General features: G+C 33.9%; 3 protein-coding genes across 4 annotated transcripts; 1 reads left to right on the top strand and 2 right to left on the bottom strand.

Annotated features, from left to right (window-relative positions):
- Positions 1–5,281: 5,281 nt before the first annotated feature.
- Positions 5,282–6,846, top strand: LOC9327122 (UPF0301 protein TC_0483). Of its 2 annotated transcripts, none has more exons than XM_021012853.1 (3): positions 5,282–5,664; positions 5,786–5,910; positions 5,988–6,846. In XM_021012853.1, the coding sequence occupies exons 1-3, from the start codon at positions 5,460–5,462 to the stop codon at positions 6,630–6,632; spliced, it is 975 nt and encodes a 324-aa protein (XP_020868512.1). In that variant the 5' UTR covers positions 5,282–5,459; the 3' UTR covers positions 6,633–6,846. The 2 variants fall into 2 exon arrangements, with proteins under 2 accessions (XP_020868512.1, XP_020868513.1); XM_021012854.1 differs by having other exon boundaries at positions 5,306–5,664; positions 5,789–5,910.
- LOC110224933 (probable serine/threonine-protein kinase At1g09600) lies at positions 6,139–9,898 on the bottom strand. The gene is made up of 7 exons (XM_021012867.1): positions 8,885–9,898; positions 8,511–8,795; positions 8,117–8,434; positions 7,818–8,045; positions 7,632–7,732; positions 7,253–7,547; positions 6,139–7,163 (listed from the first exon to the last, which is right to left on the bottom strand). The coding sequence occupies exons 1-7, from the start codon at positions 9,314–9,316 to the stop codon at positions 6,984–6,986; spliced, it is 1,839 nt and encodes a 612-aa protein (XP_020868526.1). The 5' UTR covers positions 9,317–9,898; the 3' UTR covers positions 6,139–6,983.
- Positions 9,899–13,558: 3,660 nt separating this feature from the next.
- Positions 13,559–14,971, bottom strand: LOC9327121 (ethylene-responsive transcription factor ERF022). Its single transcript, XM_002891013.2, has one exon. The coding sequence runs from the start codon at positions 14,620–14,622 to the stop codon at positions 14,098–14,100; it is 525 nt and encodes a 174-aa protein (XP_002891059.1). The 5' UTR covers positions 14,623–14,971; the 3' UTR covers positions 13,559–14,097.
- Between the last annotated feature and the right edge of the window lie 4,166 nt (positions 14,972–19,137).

The following is a 19,137-nucleotide window of genomic DNA, read 5'->3' as shown; positions in this document are numbered from 1 at the left end:
CAAGGGTGCATTGTACAAAGGGCGAAATGAGCTTTATATAGAGCTCCTACAAGAGTAGACTAACGTGCTAATATGGTAGAAAGAAGAAAGAAATCATATAATGAATGCAAAACTAGCCGTTGGGCAATAATGAAGAAATCAATCAAAATATGAGAAGTTGTGTCTCCTTTGAATCTGGTTGGTTTAAGCTTCTCTGGAAAATTCTGGTCGTCATAGAGGGGTCATTCTGGTCGTCATAGAGGTGACCCAAAACGCAGCAGTCTTGGTGAGAAAGCCGTTGGAGAGTTATTGCCCTAAGTGTGAATGCGGCCATATAAGGAAAGTGTGAGGACAAGGAGATCCGCCTGATCTGGTGCTTGCTGGTGCATAGAAAGATGTTAGCTGACTCTCCTGGTCGCCAAAGTTTGGTTTGCAAGTAATTAAACCCGTCAGCTTCCAAATAAGGCAAGCCGAGAATCATCTGGTTGAGAAAATTAATATCTCCTAAACCAAAATCGTTTTTGACTTGATTCCAACTTGAAGAGCTCCTCTGATGAGTCAAGAATGCATGAAAATTCACTTCGTAGCTTAAATCTTTCTGTTATGGTCGGAATCCTCCAATGACTCTGTGTATGTCCAAATCGGGTAAGCTGGGAATCACCTGACTTGTAAATTGAATAACTCCTTCGTGTGAACTCCTTTTGGGCTGATTCTTCTTCGAGGTACTTAGTAGTTGATCTGAGAATGTATTCCAAGTGTTCACTGGGCAGGATGAAATGATCTTGGACTTCTTCTGGACTGAACAAGGCCCAGGGGTCTTCTCGTGTAGTCTGAATTGGCTTTGGCCCGAAGTTTTGGATAAAACTTGGTTAAAAATCCCACTTTGTTGCTCCTGGGTTGTTGTTTCTCGCCCATAATTTTCTCCATGGTTGGTTCTTGGGTTGATAACCGCATCAACTCTAAACAATTTGGTGAAACCGCAACTAACTCACTGCCAGTTTTGGGGCTTGAGCGACTAGAAGAGTGATGATCTTTTAGGATTATTTATGTCCACTGCCCAAATGCATCTAATTTTGTTTCTAGAGCTTGTTACGGTGGGCTTATATATCACTAACCAGCACTGGCTATGTTTTCTCTGTTACCTCTGTTTCTGACCCATGTTTCATAAAACCTTTTTCAGAAGGTTTTACGACCAGAGCGACGGAAGAGTTTTTCAAATCTTGCAACAGCTCTTTGGCCAATTTATGAACCAAGTTCACTGCCCCATTCATCTGGTTAGGAACCATCATCATCACTTACTAGTTTGATTTTTATTCAGTAATATTGTCACTTGCTTAGTACAATGTTTAACCGCATGGCCCCGTGAAGCATCTAGCTGGAGCAACTCAAAGTTATGAATTATGATCATAACTTATAATTTTTGTTTTTATTCGTATTTGAAGTGTAAAACATTTTTCTACTTGAATAAAAAAAAAATACCAGATTCAATTAAATCCAAATTTTCTGTTTTGTTTAGAACAATGGTCGCACAATGATATATGTACCATTTGGCTCTCTCATCGTTGAGGAAATAATATTTTTGATGCATAAAGATTTCTTGAGAAAATTTTATATTATTGTACTGTATGTCATGGCTTTTTTCAATGTTAAATAACATAATTGTTAGATAAGTTTATTTTTTTTTTATGGTAGATAAGGTTTTTCAATATATTTTTTATGTTAGATAAGGTTTTTTTATTGTTAAATAACTTAATTGTTAAATATATATATCCAGACATATCCCAGACTAACCCTTAGTAATAATAAAAAATAAAAGTATGTCATAGATTACCCGAGTAATCCAGATTAATATCAATCCCATGCTCTCCACCCATGAGACCATCTAGTCTTTCCTCGATGTGGACAATCGAGTGACCAAACTCATCATGATATCACGAACACCCGTTAATAAAGGTATTTGATATGCCCTTGCATTAACCTACACATATAATTTTTTATATAAATAATTTATTGGATCGAAAAAAATGAAACAAATTTAGTTATTTACCTTATACCGATAGGTTAGGGTGTCCGCCGTAGAGCTCACAGTGAATCCCGTATAGCTTACTTCCTCGTCAGGATCCAAGTATGTCCCAATCGTCTTGCACGAGGGATACATGAGGGTATTCCAGTTGGTCTCGCTACGGACTAACCATGGCAAAATGCAATGACCTTAAATTTTTCAAAAAAAAAATATATTTGTTATGTCTTAAAAATATCAAAAAACTATTGTTAATTACCATAACTCACCCGTAATTACTCGAATTCATTCCAAAAATTTTACCTAGTCTTTTTTATTAAAAAACCAAATATATATACACTTCATATAGATTTTTTCTAACCCAACATGTACATAGTATTACCTGACCTTATACTCTAAATTAGCAAGTCTAATGTATTATATAAAGTAATTATATTTAGTTTTAATACGTAGTTTCATATCAAAGTTACATAATATACTTGTATATATTCTTTTTACAAGATATCCCATAGAACTCAGTCACTGAGTATGGAGGAATTAAATTCAAACGATATGGAAATAAACCAGAAACCATCAAATTGAAGCTAACCATAACTAATGATATTTTGGTGAAGGATTTGACTCAGCTTCTAGTAAGATAAATAAGAGAAATGCAAGCACTTAGAAGAAGATGAGTTTTCTCCTCCTTTCTTTCACACTTTTTTTTTGCACATTTAATGCTCAAGATACGCTTATATTCACTCATTTCGTCATCTCCAAAAATAACATGTTGCCAGTCACACTTGAACAAAGCATTCACTTAAAACTTATCAAATTCTTCTCCTTCTTTTTGCTCCACACAATTTTCCTTTTATGCTTTTCGTAGACATCTCACTGAATTAAAAAAAAATAATCTTAAATTATTCAAATGATAGTATTATATATATACTAAAAATTATATTAAAATATATTGTAGCTCTTCAAAAACAAAGCACAATGTAACATATACTTATTATACATCAATTTGATAAAATACCTAGTGGACATGACTAATCACTAATACCATCAAAAAGAACAAAATCTATATAATGCATCTAGATGATCCATCCAGATATATCATCTGGGTGTTGTTCGTTTCTGAATTTAGTAATCCATCTAGATGAAGCATTTGAACGAAGTTTCGTTGGTTTGATTAAATTTGCATATGCATCTCGATGTATGTTGTATTCAAATGACTAAAAGGACATGTTTTCATCTTAATCATATTTTAATGATTTAAAATTACATTTACAACATAATTTTTTAATATTTTCTTACATCTAGAAATTTCTATTTTCATGAAATAATTAAATTTAATAAATTATTTTCTTATTCAGTTCAAAGAGCATTTTAAATACATTTTTCATATGGTACTAAAATCTATTTTCATGAAATAAATATATTAAAAAAAAAAATTTCCTATTAAAATTTAAAAACAATAGGAAAAATATTTTGAATACATATAGTACTAAATTAAAATTTAAAAATATAATTTAGAGTATATCAAAGAATTGATGTGATTTTTTCCGGTTTGGCGGGAAAACACAATTCCGCAATTTTCCCACTAAAATCGTTATTTTATAGTTTTGGTGGGAAAATACGATTTTGTAATTATGGCGGAAAACGCAATTCTCAGATTTTTCGGTTTTGGCATAAATAAGCAATTCCCTATTTTTCCCACCATGAGTTTCAATGTTTGATGCCATGAAATCTATCTTTTATCCTAAATTTTTGGGAGACTCACAAAAATGCCCCTTTTTCAATACCCCTTTTCAAAAATGCCCCCTTTGGCTGTCCATTTTTAAAAATACCCCTTTTTATGTACAAAATGACTAAATTACCCTTCTTTTAATAAAAGATATCACAAATATAACAAAATTAGATCCACAAAATACAAAATATTTTTTGGCGGGAAAAGTGATCCCTCAATTTTTCCCGCCAAAACACTTGTAAAAAACCTTTAAAATACCTTGTAAATTTTTCCCGTAAAATTTTTTCCCGCCAAAAAATTTTCCCGCCAAAAAATTTTTTTTGCGGGAAAAGTGATTCCGTAATTTTTTTGGCGTTAAATTTTTGGCGGGAAAATTTTTGGCGGGAAAAATTTACAAGGTATTTTAAAGGTTTTTTACAAGGTATTTATAAGGTTTTACAATGTATTTTAAAAGGTTTTACAACGTATTTATAAGGTATTTATAAGATATTATAAGATTTTACAAGCTATTTTATAAGGTTTTACAAGTTATAAGATTTTACAAGTTTTTTATAAGGTTTTACAAGTTTTTTACAAGTTATAAATTCCTTATAAAACTGTATAAGTACCTTGTAAAACCTTTTAAAATACATTGTAAAACCTTACAAAACACTTGTAAATACTTCGTAAAACCTTTAAAATACCTTGTAAATTTTTCCCGCCAAAAATTTTCCCGCCAAAAAAATTTCGCCAAAAAAATTGCGGAATCACTTTTCCCGCAAAAAAAAATTTTTGGCGGGAAAATTTTTTGGCGGGAAAAAATTTTACGGGAAAATTTTACAAGGTATTTTAAAGGTTTTTTACAAGTGTTTTGGCGGGAAAATTGGGAGATCACTTTTCCTCCCAAAAAATATTTTGTATTTTGTGGACCTAATTTTGTTTCAAATAAGGGTAAAATGGTCATTAAAAATTAAAAGAGGGCAAACTTAAAAATGGACTCTCAAAGGGGGCATTTTTGAAAAGGGGTATTGAAAAAGGGGCATTTTTAACAATTTCTCTAAATTTTTTGTTCTCTTTTGGGCTAACTTTTTTTCTTATTCATCATGATTAAAAAAAATTTGTTCATGGAGCCAAGTTGATAAGATTAAGGAAGACATTTATCTTTATATATTGATCAAATCCACATGAGCACAAAATAAAAAAATGTTGATGAAAGTCTGAACATTTTACGTAAACAAACGTAAATTAGTAATACGAATTACGTTTTATAGATTCAACAATCTTTCCTCCAAACGGTCTAAAATTACCTTAAACTGCTTTAAAATAGTAAAAATTAGCATCTCATTTTCAGAGCAGTCTAAAACCACCTAAAACTAAATTATTGTAATGCTGTTTCTGTTTTACATAATATCAAAAACATATAATTATGGGCTTAGCCCACTTATTTATTAAGAAAAAGAGAGTTTGAGCAATAAACTCAAAACCAAAAACAATATTGGTGTATTATTATTATCTCTAACCAATCAAAACCCAAGAATTTCGCTATAAATAAAAGGCATATTCTTTTTTTTTTTGTTTCCATTTCATTGTTTTTTTTGTTTCTTTTTCTTATTTTGTCTTCTCGCAATCTGTTCCTATCAATCACAGATATCCTCAGATTTCAACAATTCTTCTTCTCATCGCTTCTTTATACGAATCAAACTCAAAAACACTTCACTCTCTCTTATCGGACCTTCCAAAGTATATCCTTCAATGGATCTATGGACTCTTCAAGTAAAGGACGTTACGATCCGAAACCCTATCTTCTCATCGTCGGTGAAATCATCATCAATTTCTGGGAAAATCGGTGAATTGGAGTTTAGATTTCTCAAACGTAAGGTTTCTTCTCCTTCTCCGTATCGTTCTTTGGTTGTTCGAGCTACGTCGAAGAAGAGTAACGACGATTCTTCTGCTTCTGGTATGTTTTGTTGAATTTGATTGATTTGGTTATAGAAATTGGGGAATTTAGGCTTTGTTCTTGACACTAGTGTACTCTGTGATACTTACAATTGTGGAGCTGTTTTTGTTTGTTGCTGAAGGAGATGCTTCTCAGGAAAACAAACCTTCTAATGGCAACAAATCAGGCGATTCCGCGGCTCCGAAGTCGTTCGGTTTAAACGCGGATTGGAGAGAGTTTAGAGCGAATTTGTTTATGAAAGAGCAGGTAATAAGTTTGGCATTGTTGTTGGGAAACTTATTAGATATTAGTCAATAGGGTTTACGGGTTAAATGATGTTACAGGAAGAAAAGGCAGAAGCTGAGGGTAATGAATCGGAACCGATAGGGTTGAAATGGGCGCATCCGATTCCGTTTCCTGAGACTGGTTGTGTTCTAGTTGCTACAGAGAAGTTAGATGGTTATAGAACATTTGCGAGAACAGTTGTGCTTCTTCTTAGAGCAGGGACTAGACATCCACAAGAAGGGCCGTTTGGTGTTGTTATCAACCGTCCACTTCACAAAAACATCAAGCATATGAAATCAACGAAAACCGAGCTCGCTACCACGTTTTCTGAATGTTCTTTGTACTTTGGTGGACCTCTTGAAGCAAGCATGTTCTTGTTGAAAACCGGCGATAAAACTAAGATACCGGGTTTTGAAGAAGTCATGCCCGGGCTTAACTTTGGTACTCGAAACAGTTTGGATGAAGCTGCAGTGCTTGTGAAGAGGGGAATTCTTAAGCCACAGGAGTTTAGATTTTTTGTTGGTTACGCCGGTTGGCAGCTGGATCAACTCAGAGAAGAGATCGAATCAGATTACTGGCATGTTGCTGCGTGCAGCTCAGATTTAATTTGCGGTGCTTCGTCGGAAAACTTGTGGGAAGAGATTTTACAGTTAATGGGCGGTCAATACTCCGAGCTTAGCCGGAAACCCAAGCTGGATATCTAGAGGTTATGTTTGAAATTGATGCTAGTTTTCTAAGAGAACTTGAGGCTTTTTATAACTTATATATATTTTCTCTATTAAGCCAATTTGTATAGCTTACTTGGCTGGCTTTGTATGTGAGAATAATGCACTTCTATGCTATTTATAAAGATTTGCTTTGTGAAAACTCCTATTATGTATTCTGCAGTTAATAACTAAAAGACATCTATCTAATAAATTGAAACAGTTGTTCTAACATATACACATGTGTTTGATTCCCCTAACCAAAAGAAAAGAGCAGAGCATGAAACAGAGGTGGCCATGTACAAAGACCATGTTCAGGTGTTGATTTTGTTTCTCTTGTTTCATGTTTCACTAAGCACATGCTTTGACTGAGATATCTTTGTTCTTCTTTGTTGCAGATTTCTCAAGGCGGGACTTGCGTACAGCTTCTTGGATTCGTCTCTCGTGTTCTTTCATCATGTCTTCGATGTTACCACCAGGAGGCATCAATGGACCTGAATAGTGCATTCTGTTCTTCTTTCGCATGTATGTCTGAAACCACAATAAGAAACATCTTAGAGTCCATTATCTAAAGTGGGGAAAAAGGAAGAGTTAATGAGTTGTTGAATCAACTTAGTTACCGTTGTGGGTTCTCTTGAAACTATATTCTCCTTTTGTGAAGCACTAGCTAAGTAGTCTCCCATTGTAGCAGGCACGTTGTTGGACCGGCTAGGCTTCACCTCACCTACATTGCTCCTAGAGCTTGGATGGATCACTGAATTGGTATCCGTAAAGCGTTTTTCTTTCTTGAACGAAGGGGTGGTGATTGAGACATTTGAATGCCCTGAAGCAATGAACTCCGGTGTTATCTTGGAGTCTCTTAAACCTCTTCTCACAGATTCGTGTCCACGCCACTTCACAGCTTCAGCTTTTTTCCTGAAATTTTTAAAATGAAAAGTTTGTTTAGGAATCTTGCCTGCATCATTGGTGGACGAATATACGCTCTCTTTGCATACTCACCTTTTTGCTTCTTCGTCTCGAACCTTTGCATCGAGTTCCTTGCTTGGCGGATACTTAGGCAAACTTGATATGTGACAAGGGAGGGGCTCCGTTGTAAAAAACTGGAGAGGTAAATGAGACAATCATTTATCAGTATTCTTCGGGAGGCCGATCAAGAATGTTAATAAAGAAAAAGAAGGCTACTACCTCACTCAGTAGAGTCGAAGAAGCGAAGCATCTTTTCTCTGGTTCTACAGATAGAAGCTTATCAAGGAGATCTAGAGAAGAAGATGATAAATTCTTGAATGTCTCTAGAAGGACTCGCTTATAAGGATGTTGCGGTTTGTAACTTGTCGCCTGTGGGAACTTTGTAGTTTCCCAGAACTCCTCAGATGGTGAACCGCACAGCTTAAAGATCTTATGCATTTGCTCCACCTTCAAGAAGATATTTCGAATAAGAAAATCATTTGAAACCAATGGAACTATAGGATGAATTAGAAACTCACCTCTGTTCTTCCCGGCATGATTGGTTTACCTACAAAGAGTTCAGCGAGAATGCAACCAACGCTCCAGAGATCAATGGCGGGTCCATAATCTGTAGATCCCAGTAGAAGCTCAGGGGCTCTATACCACAAGGTGACAACACGGCTAGTCAGCGGTTGATCTTGATCTGGTTTATAAAAACTCGCCAGACCGAAATCTCCAATCTTGAGAACTCCATCATTGTTTACTAAAAGATTCGAACCCTTGATGTCACGGTGAAGGATTCCACGGCTATGACAATGCTCAAGTCCACAAAGCAGTTGTTTCATAAAACACTTGATCTGAACACAAAACAACTAGTGAGTTTATTGATTAGCCGGAGAACACAACAACGTTATTCGAGCTTTTCGAAAGTACCTGTGGTTCAGTGAATTTAACACCAGGCCTAAGAGCCAAACCTGAAAGATCATGCTCCATGTACTCAAACACAAGATGCAAGCTACCAGATAGCTTTGAAGTGACAAGACACTGAAGCTTCATAACATTTGGATGGTCGAGTTTTCGCAAAATGTTGATTTCTCTAGCCATGAACCTCACACTTTCTGGATCCATATTAGCAAACCTCACCTTCTTCATCGCCACTATTTTACCCGTCTCAAGATCCCGTGCCTTATACACAATGCTATAAGTCCCTTGTCCAATCTGCAAACACAATGTTCATATCATATTAATATCACCGTACCATATGAGTCATTGATTTTAAAACAATATTTCTCGTTATTATAAGGAACTTTCTTAACAAAGGAATCAGCACGTCGCGGAACCCAACCTTTAATAGCTTCACCTGCAACAGAGGTTAACCAATAAGGCCAACCAGCTGCAATAAGCTCTGCTTCTGCGCTACGCGGAACATTCGAAATAATCAATCCTCCTCCTTTGCCATTATCTGAAACTCTCCTTCCTCGTTGAGACCTTGAAGGTCTCTCTACAATCACAGTCTTACCATCATGACTATCATCAATAGGAACAATTAAACCACTCGCTCTTCTACCACCACCAGAGCTTCCATCTACGGCTTTATGCGAAAAATCGTCTTTATTTGAAGGCAGAGGAGCAATCAATTGAACAGAAGAAGATTTGTTCCAATACTCATTTGCTTTCTCACGATGATAAACAACACCTTCTTCATCTTCTGCTGCTCCTTTTGAGCAAATGCAGCCCATAATAACCTGCCTTGTTCCACAATCTACTAACTTTATAACAATGATTCAACACATGTTCTTACGTAAAAACCAAATCTTTATATATCCTGATTGATCCCTAAGCATCAAAACCCAGGAATCTTCAGGTCTATTACCCAGAGAGATTCAATAGAAAGCTAAGTTTTTGACGCAAGAAACCAAAAGGGTTTCTTCTAAACCCTAAAAGATTGTGACTTTCTTGAAGAAAGAACAACAAACAAACACAAAAACGTAGAAGAGTTTTACGATTCAAGAGGCCAAAAAAGTTGGGATTTTGTTTCTCTCTCTGCAAGATAGAGAATGGTTCGACGAAAACGGAAAATGCGGGGGAAAATAAGGAAAAGAAAGATTGTGAATATGAGAAATGGAAAGAAGAATGAGGAGAGATATGGTTTGTGTAAGAGTAAAATCTGGAGAGCCCTTGATTCTTGGGACAACACAGCTCACAAAGAATCGTTCTCTCTTTCTCTTTCTTTAGAAATAGTCCAAAAACCGTTTTGCATGAGAAATTTTTATCTTCTTAACAATTTTATGTGTTCTTGAACTTGTAGAATCTTTATATGCTTGGTATATTATATACTTGATTATAAGATTTCAAAATATTTTATACGAAATAGAAATGGAAATATTTTTTGTAGATAGTTTACCAATTTCAAGATCATTTCTAAACCGGAATTCAGATTACTCAAAAAGTTTATAGAAAACCCAAATTTGTTTCCATTTAAAAAAATTTAAATCCCTTCCATTAAATTACATCTGATTGGTCTACCAAATTATATCTTATCATTAAAATGCTGGGATATTCCATTAGATAGAATTTTTTTAATGAAATGTAATAAAATTATATAGATAAGAAAAAACTAATATGAGATGCTAGAATTTGATTGGACGATAATTCATAAAAGTTTTTAATTAATAGTATATGTTATATGATAACAAATAAAAAACTATATCAAATATAGTATATAACTCTTGCTTTTGTCTTCCAAAAATCTTTTATTCACACATAATTATGATTGAACTTCAAGATAATATCAAATATTCTATTCAACAAATTCCCCTCTTGATTAAAAATAGAAATAGAAAAATCATTAAAAACATTTAAAATAAATCGGAAGAATTTATAGATAAGAGATAAGAAGATTGATAAAATGTACATAACACATTTTTCAATCCAAACCGTTATAAAGTTATAAATAAATTATTATAGTTAGTTGAAAATAACATTGACTTAGACGATATGAGTCAACATTTAAATTTGGATGACTTAGACGCCACTGTGCGATTGACATTGCAAGTGGTTGGTTTAATACGACGTTGTTTTGGTTGTGGCGCATACGAAAAACTTCATGCAAAAAATCGATTTTCTAACGGAAAAAATCTAAACAACATTTTGAGTTTGTGTACAACATAACCAAAGCGACGTTGTTTTAAGACAATATTAATCACTTGCCATGTCAACCGCACAATAGTATCTTAGTCATCAAAATATAACGGTTGACTCACACGTCTAGTTCAAAGTTGGTTTCAGCTACATTTCATAGTTAAGGTATGGAATCTATTATCCACTAAATCAAACTATTACAACTTGTTGTCAGATTTACATAAAATTCATTTGGTTCGACACATAATGTTCACCTCCTGGCCAAGTAAACTCTGGAGATATTAACAATGAGTGGTTCAAAGCCAACATATGCTACTATCTTATACACAACGATTTTTCGTTCACTTTCGAAATTTTGTCAATTGTGTCTGTTGAGTCAATCTAGTTTATCGGACTAGTACAGTCGTCATATGTTTAGAATCATTTCTATTCATGTAGAGGATTGTTGGAACTCAATTTTTTATAAAATGGCTTCGGTCAAATGTTTGACAATTTTTTCGGTGAATTCCATCACCATAATGACAATATCTAGAGTCATTGGATTTCTTATAATAAACACTATAAGATAGTGTATTTACATGTCAAAATCAAAGTTAATGTGAATAAGAAAATGAGTATTTAAATTGGATAGCTTGGTACGTATAAATCATGTAATTTTGATTAAGTATTTATAAAAATGAGTATTTTATCCCGTACTGAAAGAGTGACAAATTTTCCACTAGTATATATAGTTAAGAACTCACTACAAGGTTTAGTAGCTTTGGGAAGAAGACATTATGGTATAGCCGTGTAGGAGTGAGAGCGTTGCCACCGTTATGCCGAGTTAGGCCAGACCGGGGTTGGGTTTGGGTCTTATGAGTCTTTAGACGTACAAAGATTATTCTTTTTGTGAGAAATTCTTATAAACAATTTTGTTAATTTTCTTTAAGATTTTTTTGCATAATATCGGATAAATATAGAAGGTTCTAGATTGCATCAAATATTTGTGGAATATTTTCATGCATTCTTATCTTTCCGTACAATCTTATCCCTCTTTTGAATTGTGGATCAAAATATTCCTCCCTATAAATAAAATCTTGCCTTATTCTCTCATACGAACCGGTTTTACGAAACAGAAAACAAACATAACGTAGATACTAGTTCATGGATTCTATAATTGAGTGTCATGATTATAGTCTCAACATGGTTGTATATTGAGATTCAAAATCTCATAAAAATCGTCATAATGCAAAAGATTTATTGAATTAAAAAAAAAAAATCAACTTTCACCTCTAAATATTCGTCTTTTTCTTAATCGGATTTTATTCGTAACTAGATTTGAACCCGCGGTACACCGCGGGGCTATAATATTTTTTAAAAAAATCTAAATATAATTAGTTTTGTTTATTAATAGAGAGTATAATATAATATTTCGACCTATTTTATAAATGTACCATCCATATATCTATATTAATAGTTTTGAGTATGTTAATTGTGTTTTAGGTTTAAATGGTATATCTATATATAGTTATATACACTTAAACGACATTTGGCTTTCTTCTTCTTCTTGCCTCAGTTTAAGAGAAAGATTTTTCTTGCGGTACACCGCGGAGCTATTATTTTTAAAAAAAGATTTTTCTTCCTTAAACTTCCAAATCTAGATTTTACCCCGCGGTACACCGTGGGTCGATTTTTTTATAACTAAAAAATTATTTTGCAAACTTTTAAGTTGTATTTGTTTTGTTAATATTGTTTATTTTGTTTAGTGTTTCTGATTTTATAATTAAATTTTGATTTTTAATTCTAGGATTTCATCCATAGTATATTGTTTAATATCGTTTAATATTAATATTGATTAATATTAATATTGATCCAAACCCGTTGCACCATATAACCCCGTCCCGTAAAATTAAACATCATTTGTTATTTTTTTGAATAATATTTTTATCCACTACTGGTCGCAGGTTCATGCGGATAAACCCGTAGAGAGTTGCGGATTTGCGGGTCGACCCGCCAAAAGAGAAGCTATCTTTTGAAACTCTTTGTTTTGTTTAGAGGTTTTAAGAAAATATCCTTAAAATAATTTTCATTATATGAAAAAAAAGAAGTAGAAGAAATTATAGTATCAACATTCCCAATTTTTACATCACTCGTTACAATTAAATTTTTTTTTTGCAGATAAAAATCAGAAGTTAACTAAGTCGAGATTTTTAAAAAGATTGTGTAGAAATTTTTGGTAAATTGTTGAGAACATATTTGATTTCAAAATCTTTACTTAAATAGATAAGGAAAGATTTTGTAGAGACTTTTGCTAAATATATGAGAAATGAATTTCAATTACAAATCTTTACTTAAATAAAACAAATCTAAATAATTAATGCTAATGGCATGTCATTGTAAATACTTCTCAACTTCAGGATTTATTTGCTAATTGTGATCTAAAAATGTATATATATATAGATTTTCAATTCAGAACTTTGTAGTAGTCCTGTATATTAAAAAAATGAGATTCTCAAGACTTAATTCAATGATAATACATGTACTAAAACTTTCCAATAAAGGGAAAGGAAAGGTATAAATTCACTACAAAACAAACATGACGTTACACTTAAAACTTTTCAACCTATCGTTGTTTTTGATGGTCAAAAAACCTTTTTTGACAGAGAAAAACTATGACTATTTTGAACATCCGAAAGTTGTAAGGCATTTTTTAAAATGATGTTTGACCACGATCTCTAATGAACTACCGACTACGAGAACTTGTACAGTAGTTTTTCAAACTATATATGTTGATTACTCAAGCTACATATAGTGGATTATAGAATCACACTTATATCACCATATCAATCACATTTAGATACTAAGAATTAATCATCAACGTATCAATTAATATCACCGTACCATATGAGTCATTGATTTTAAAACAATATTTCTCGTTATTATAAGGAACTTTCTTAAAATATTTAGTCGGTTGATAAAAATATATCAAAACTTTGAAGATAATATCAAGGATAAGAAAAGTGTTTGCTGAAGCTGAAATGTCAATGCATAGTAGGTCCACAGGAGATTCGGGCGGCATATTGGAATCGTCTCTTGTGCCCCGGCCCCCACACGGAGTGTACTATATGATACATGCAATTACGATTATTCTAACTTTTTTCAAACAACGAGTTTTTCTAGTCATCACTTACTGGATCCTCGAAATTTGATTTTAAAACATGTGAAAAGATTACAAATTGAACCCAAGAAAAAGATTAAGGGTCGAAAATTTATTATACTTTACTGAATAAATAATTAATCTGTAAAAGTAAAACCGAAACCTTAAATGGTTGGTGATATGACATTAAAAAAAATCAAATGGTTAAGCAATAAAAAATCAACTATTACAACCCCATATGGATTACAGTTGCTGCATTTCCAAACACTCATCGTACTGACCAAAATACCTTCCGTACAACTCTTCGTAATCAGTCACTTCCAAATCTTGCATCCACCCTAACCTCGGCGAGTCTAATGGAAACTCATTAATGGCCTGAATCTGATCCGGAGACAATCCGACCCTAGAAAGTCCTTGACCCGACTCGAGAGCTGGTTCAGTAGAGCCACCTGGTTTAAACTTAAGTGCTGCCTCCTGAGCAGCCGCTTGGACGTGCTCGGAACTAGAGCTCTCCGGCCGAGGGAAACTGTCAGCAAGCTCCGGAAAGTTGAGATTGGTCCCATGTCCTCGGAGGTAAAGAGCCGCAGCATCATAGGCCGCTGCGGCCATCGCGGCCGTCTCGTAGCTCCCCAGCCATATCCGGGTTTTCTTACCGGGTTCACGGATCTCTGACACCCATTTACCCCATTTCCTCCGACGAACGCCTTTATAAGACAATTGGTCAACAGAGAAGCGTTGTTCTCGTTGACCAACATAATTGTTTTCCATATAATAATTAATACAAGATTGTTTAGTAGTACTATAATGTGTGTATATTGAAATGTGCTATTATTAGTTTCGAGAAGTTTGAGTTATAGAGTCAGTGGTTAAGTGAAATTGTATATATAGAGAAATAAAGAAAGACAATAAATGATGGAATAGAATTTGTGGGAGGCTTGTTTGGTTTCAGGTGAAGTGAGCTTCCCACGTAGTTACGTGTGGAGTGTAAAAATGCTGTCATGCATGCATGGGTCTCGACTACTACATGGATATTTTATTAGCAAAGCTGTCTTTAAGCGTGTACAAATAGTGTGTATTTGAAGAAAACGCTGATTTAGAATTTCTTTATATTTGGTGGAATAAAATTTTGAATATTTATACGGTTTGGGCTTCTATTTTTTTAATAATATTTTTAACACATACAAATATGTGTGCAGTAAAAACCTTTTACAAATATTTTAACTTGTTAAAAATAAAAAATATTCCAAATATTAATACTGAAAAAGTAATAAGATTATAGATATTTTAACTTGATCAAAAAGTTAAAAATATTTTAACCTTTCAACTAAAAAATAGATTTCATAGTTCATACCGAGAGAAATATAAATAAATTAATGTTTCATAAGGATCAATTATTTTAAGTCAATGTAGTATATTGTGTTTTGTTGTGGGAAAAGTCATTAGTCCTTTATATCATGTGTTGGTTAGAACTTTAAGCTCTCGTACCAAAGTCCATATATGCCATATCACAAGAGTATTGACAGCAAATATGATAGCAACATTATGTAACTGCCCATAGACTATCATGTTGACCAAAAAATGAATTGTTCGTTACGAAGATGCGGAGAAAGAAACCCATATAAATTAACCAAAATATGATTTTATGAAATAGTAAAGCCCGACCAGCCGAAGATGCTCTGTCTCCAAATAATTTATTGATTTATAGTAAAACCTCGTGCGTCAAATTCCCACCCTAAATAATTAAATGGTTGCGTGACGTGGCTACATAATGGTCACCACCGCCACTAACAACCACACCGTACCGAAATCCGTACGGACCATCCGGTGGTCAAAAAAGACTACAGTCTTAATCTCACCGCCCATTATGTATATTGGTGCTTATCTGCAATCTCGACGGACCCTACATGTGAACTCCACAAGTATAGCAAAATTTTGCTTTCCGTTCTATTTTTTGAGCTTATATATATATATATGTTCCTTGGTTATGACAAAAATATATATATATATATATATGTTCCTCGGTTTTTTTTATTGTCCTTATATGTTCCTTGGTTCAAGAACTCATGTGTGTAATTGAATACTATTTACAAAAAAAAGAAGAGAATTTAAGAATTAATTACTTAATTACTATAATTTATATAAACATAACTATGATATTGTCTCCTTCTCATAGAGATACATGTCGACGCCATCTATTTGATTTACTGACACATGTTTCATTCTCGTTAATTATAATTTTGACATATGTCGGATTTTCATAAAAAGTTCAAATTTTAAATAATAAAATAGTATTGTTATAAATCTAGAAATTTTATGATTTTAATGGAAATAATGAGATACGTGGACTGGATGGTGAACCATTATGGGTAAGGGCGAGTCATTTAAAATAAAATAATATGGCATAGTATAACATTGAATAGTACAAAATCATTGGAAAACCAGATATTAAAATATTATGGAAAAATTAACGTGAATAGAGGAAATAATCATCTAACATTCTTTGAAAAAAAAATAATAATAATTGTCTAACATTTAATAATAATAAAATAACACACATTAACCTTTAATAGTAACAAAGTAATTGAAAACCAGAAATTAAAATTTTATATAAAGAGAATATTTGGAGGTAGCAAACAAGTGTAGTGCATGAGTTGTTTTTGGGCAAGGCCAAGTCTTCAAAGCGGAAGAGGATAGAAAAACAAAGCGGTGATAAGGTCTTTGAGCTTTTCATGGGGTTTGGTAAATCCATCACCCTCCTCGTAATTATAAACATTGATCATTCGTAAAATGTTGAGGACCCGTACCAGAATCGGACGTGGCACACCTTTTATCGTCAAGAACTCCTCCATCACTATCTTATAATTATCTCTAATCATCTTCTTCATTTGGCTAACTGCAACTTCTTTGGTAACTCTTTGTTTCTTAATGTAACATTTCACCCCATTAGCCACCTCTCCTCTCCTCATATCTTCCCAAAGCCAGCCATCACATTTTCAGGACGAAATATAACACGCAAAGCTAATAAAATTTTGGGTTCAGATTTGAACCACTGGTTCGTTTGATTTTCAGTTTTCCATTGCTATAAAGATGTACCTGCTCGTGCCCATTTTGATATGTCTAAGAACGCTCTCCCAAGGAGTTTAATATTCACAATGCTCAATATAACACACAAATTAAGATTAATAGTTATAACTTTTAGCAAAACAAAACCCTAAATTGGTTGGCGTACTTCTTCTATATTGCTAGGCTTGGGCGTTCGGATATTTGGGTCTAGTTTGGGTCGGATTTTTCGAGTTCGGGTTTTTTGGGTTTAGAAAACTAAGACCCGTTCGGGTATTTTAAAACTTTGGATCGGGTCGGATTCGGGTCGGGTATTTCGGGTTCGGATTCGGGTTTACATGAAGTTTTCAAATATTAAAAAATTTGTATCCGATTCTATACGAAGTATTGAAAAATACTCAAAAAATCTATAACCCAAGTATTTTTTACCTGAATCTAGCCAAAAGTAGCTAAACACCCAAAAATATCTGAATATCCGAATAATTTAGGCGCTTAGATTATTACAAGTATAAATATTACTATTATATTATAACTATGTACTTATATTTCGGATATGTTCGGGTACTTGTTCGGGTTCGGATTCGGGTTTTCGGGTTGTGAAGTTTAGAACCCGTTCGGGTATTTTAAACCTTCGGATTCGGGTTCGGTTTGGTTCTTCGGGTTCGGGTATTATGTCCAGGCCTATATATTGCATTGCACAATAGAAGATCTTCCTCGCGGCTTCATTTCTTTTTCAATATCTTCCGTAGTTTCAATTACACATTGGATGACGATTCTCAAAGAGATCGGTAGTTCGTGATGGCACCAAGATCCCACCTAAGGTTTTCCCATGCATGTGCTCGTTAAAACTCGACATCATTATAAGACTATATATTATAAAGTTTAGTTTTCAAAGTTAGTCTCTCAGACCATGATTAACGGCAGTTGCTTAATGTTTTCTTAAGTAAATCTTAGCTATTAAATGATTATAATTAAATCTCAAACAAGCTTTAATGTTAAGATCGTTTCTTAGGTAAGACACAAAAAAATAGTTAAGAACCATCGCGTGTCTGTGTTTCAAAGCAAATTTAATTTATTTTCTCCCTTCTCTCTCTCTTCTTTATCTCTTTCTCTCTTCTCTCTCTTTGTTTCGCGATTTCAAAGATGAAATGGAAACTGAAGTCGATTTCAAGCAAATCGGAGGAACAGCCGACGTTATTTACCTCCGGCGATCGTTCCTGCTACAGATTATCATCCCCACCGACGCTGGTTGTCGAGGGCGTCAATAGCTCACCAAATTGGCGAATCGTGGCTTACGAAATCGGGGATAAATTCAACAGATCTTCGAGTTTCGATTCGAAATCGGTGACAATCGGTTTGTAAAGGTAGGAATGTCTCTCTGATTGTGTGAATTGATGTGATTTTCTGTTTTTAAAATTAGGGTTCCTCGAATTTGAGAAATTAGGGTTCGTCGAATTGGGGAAAAAGGGTAATTCGTTTTCTTTGTATAAAAAGAATTTTGTAAATCAGACTTGAAATCGTGATTCAGAATAAGCCATGATCATGCATTTTGGAATCTAGTTTGTAGATTGCAGTTAGAATTTTGTAACCATGCCTTCAAATTGTGCAATGTCATGGTTACAAAGTAATGCTGATAAACTTTAGTATAATGGTTATTTGATGAATTGTTAGACGTGCCGAGCTGGGAACTATATAAACTTTGATGTTATGGGAAATTATCTCGACTAGTTGACTGAATAGGACTTTCTCATGTCTTATGAATCTAAATGTTGGAAAACTCGAAAGTCCAATATAATGGGAAAGCATCTTGATCTTTTGTTGGTAAATTCTTGTGGTTTAGACTGATTTGCTTGGTGATGGACTATGAACCGTGTATTATGTGCACACTGCTTTTTGGATGAAGGGTTGTTTTTTTTTTGCTGTTTTGTTTGGTGAAGTTTTAAATGAAATGTTTTGCTTTTCAGTTATCTTATCCAGGATCATGTATCTGGTAGCACCATCTACACGGTCATCGCACTCTCGGCCCAGACTATCAATACGTTTAACATCTAGGACACGGAAAATGGCGAAAGCATACAATGGACAAGATGTTAATGGCACTGCTTGATTTCTCTGCATTTTTGACATGGCACTGCTTGATTTTTCTGCATTCTTGTTTTATTATTGATGTTATCTTTCTCTGTCCAAGGAACTGGCTTGTGAGATTGAGTGCAGCCGCGGTGA

The sequence above is a fragment of the Arabidopsis lyrata genome (assembly GCF_000004255.2).
Source record: "Arabidopsis lyrata subsp. lyrata unplaced genomic scaffold ARALYscaffold_1, whole genome shotgun sequence".
Taxonomy (NCBI): domain Eukaryota; kingdom Viridiplantae; phylum Streptophyta; class Magnoliopsida; order Brassicales; family Brassicaceae; genus Arabidopsis; species Arabidopsis lyrata.
Note: the sequence above shows the minus strand (reverse complement) of the source record. Positions and strands in the feature narration are given on the sequence as shown.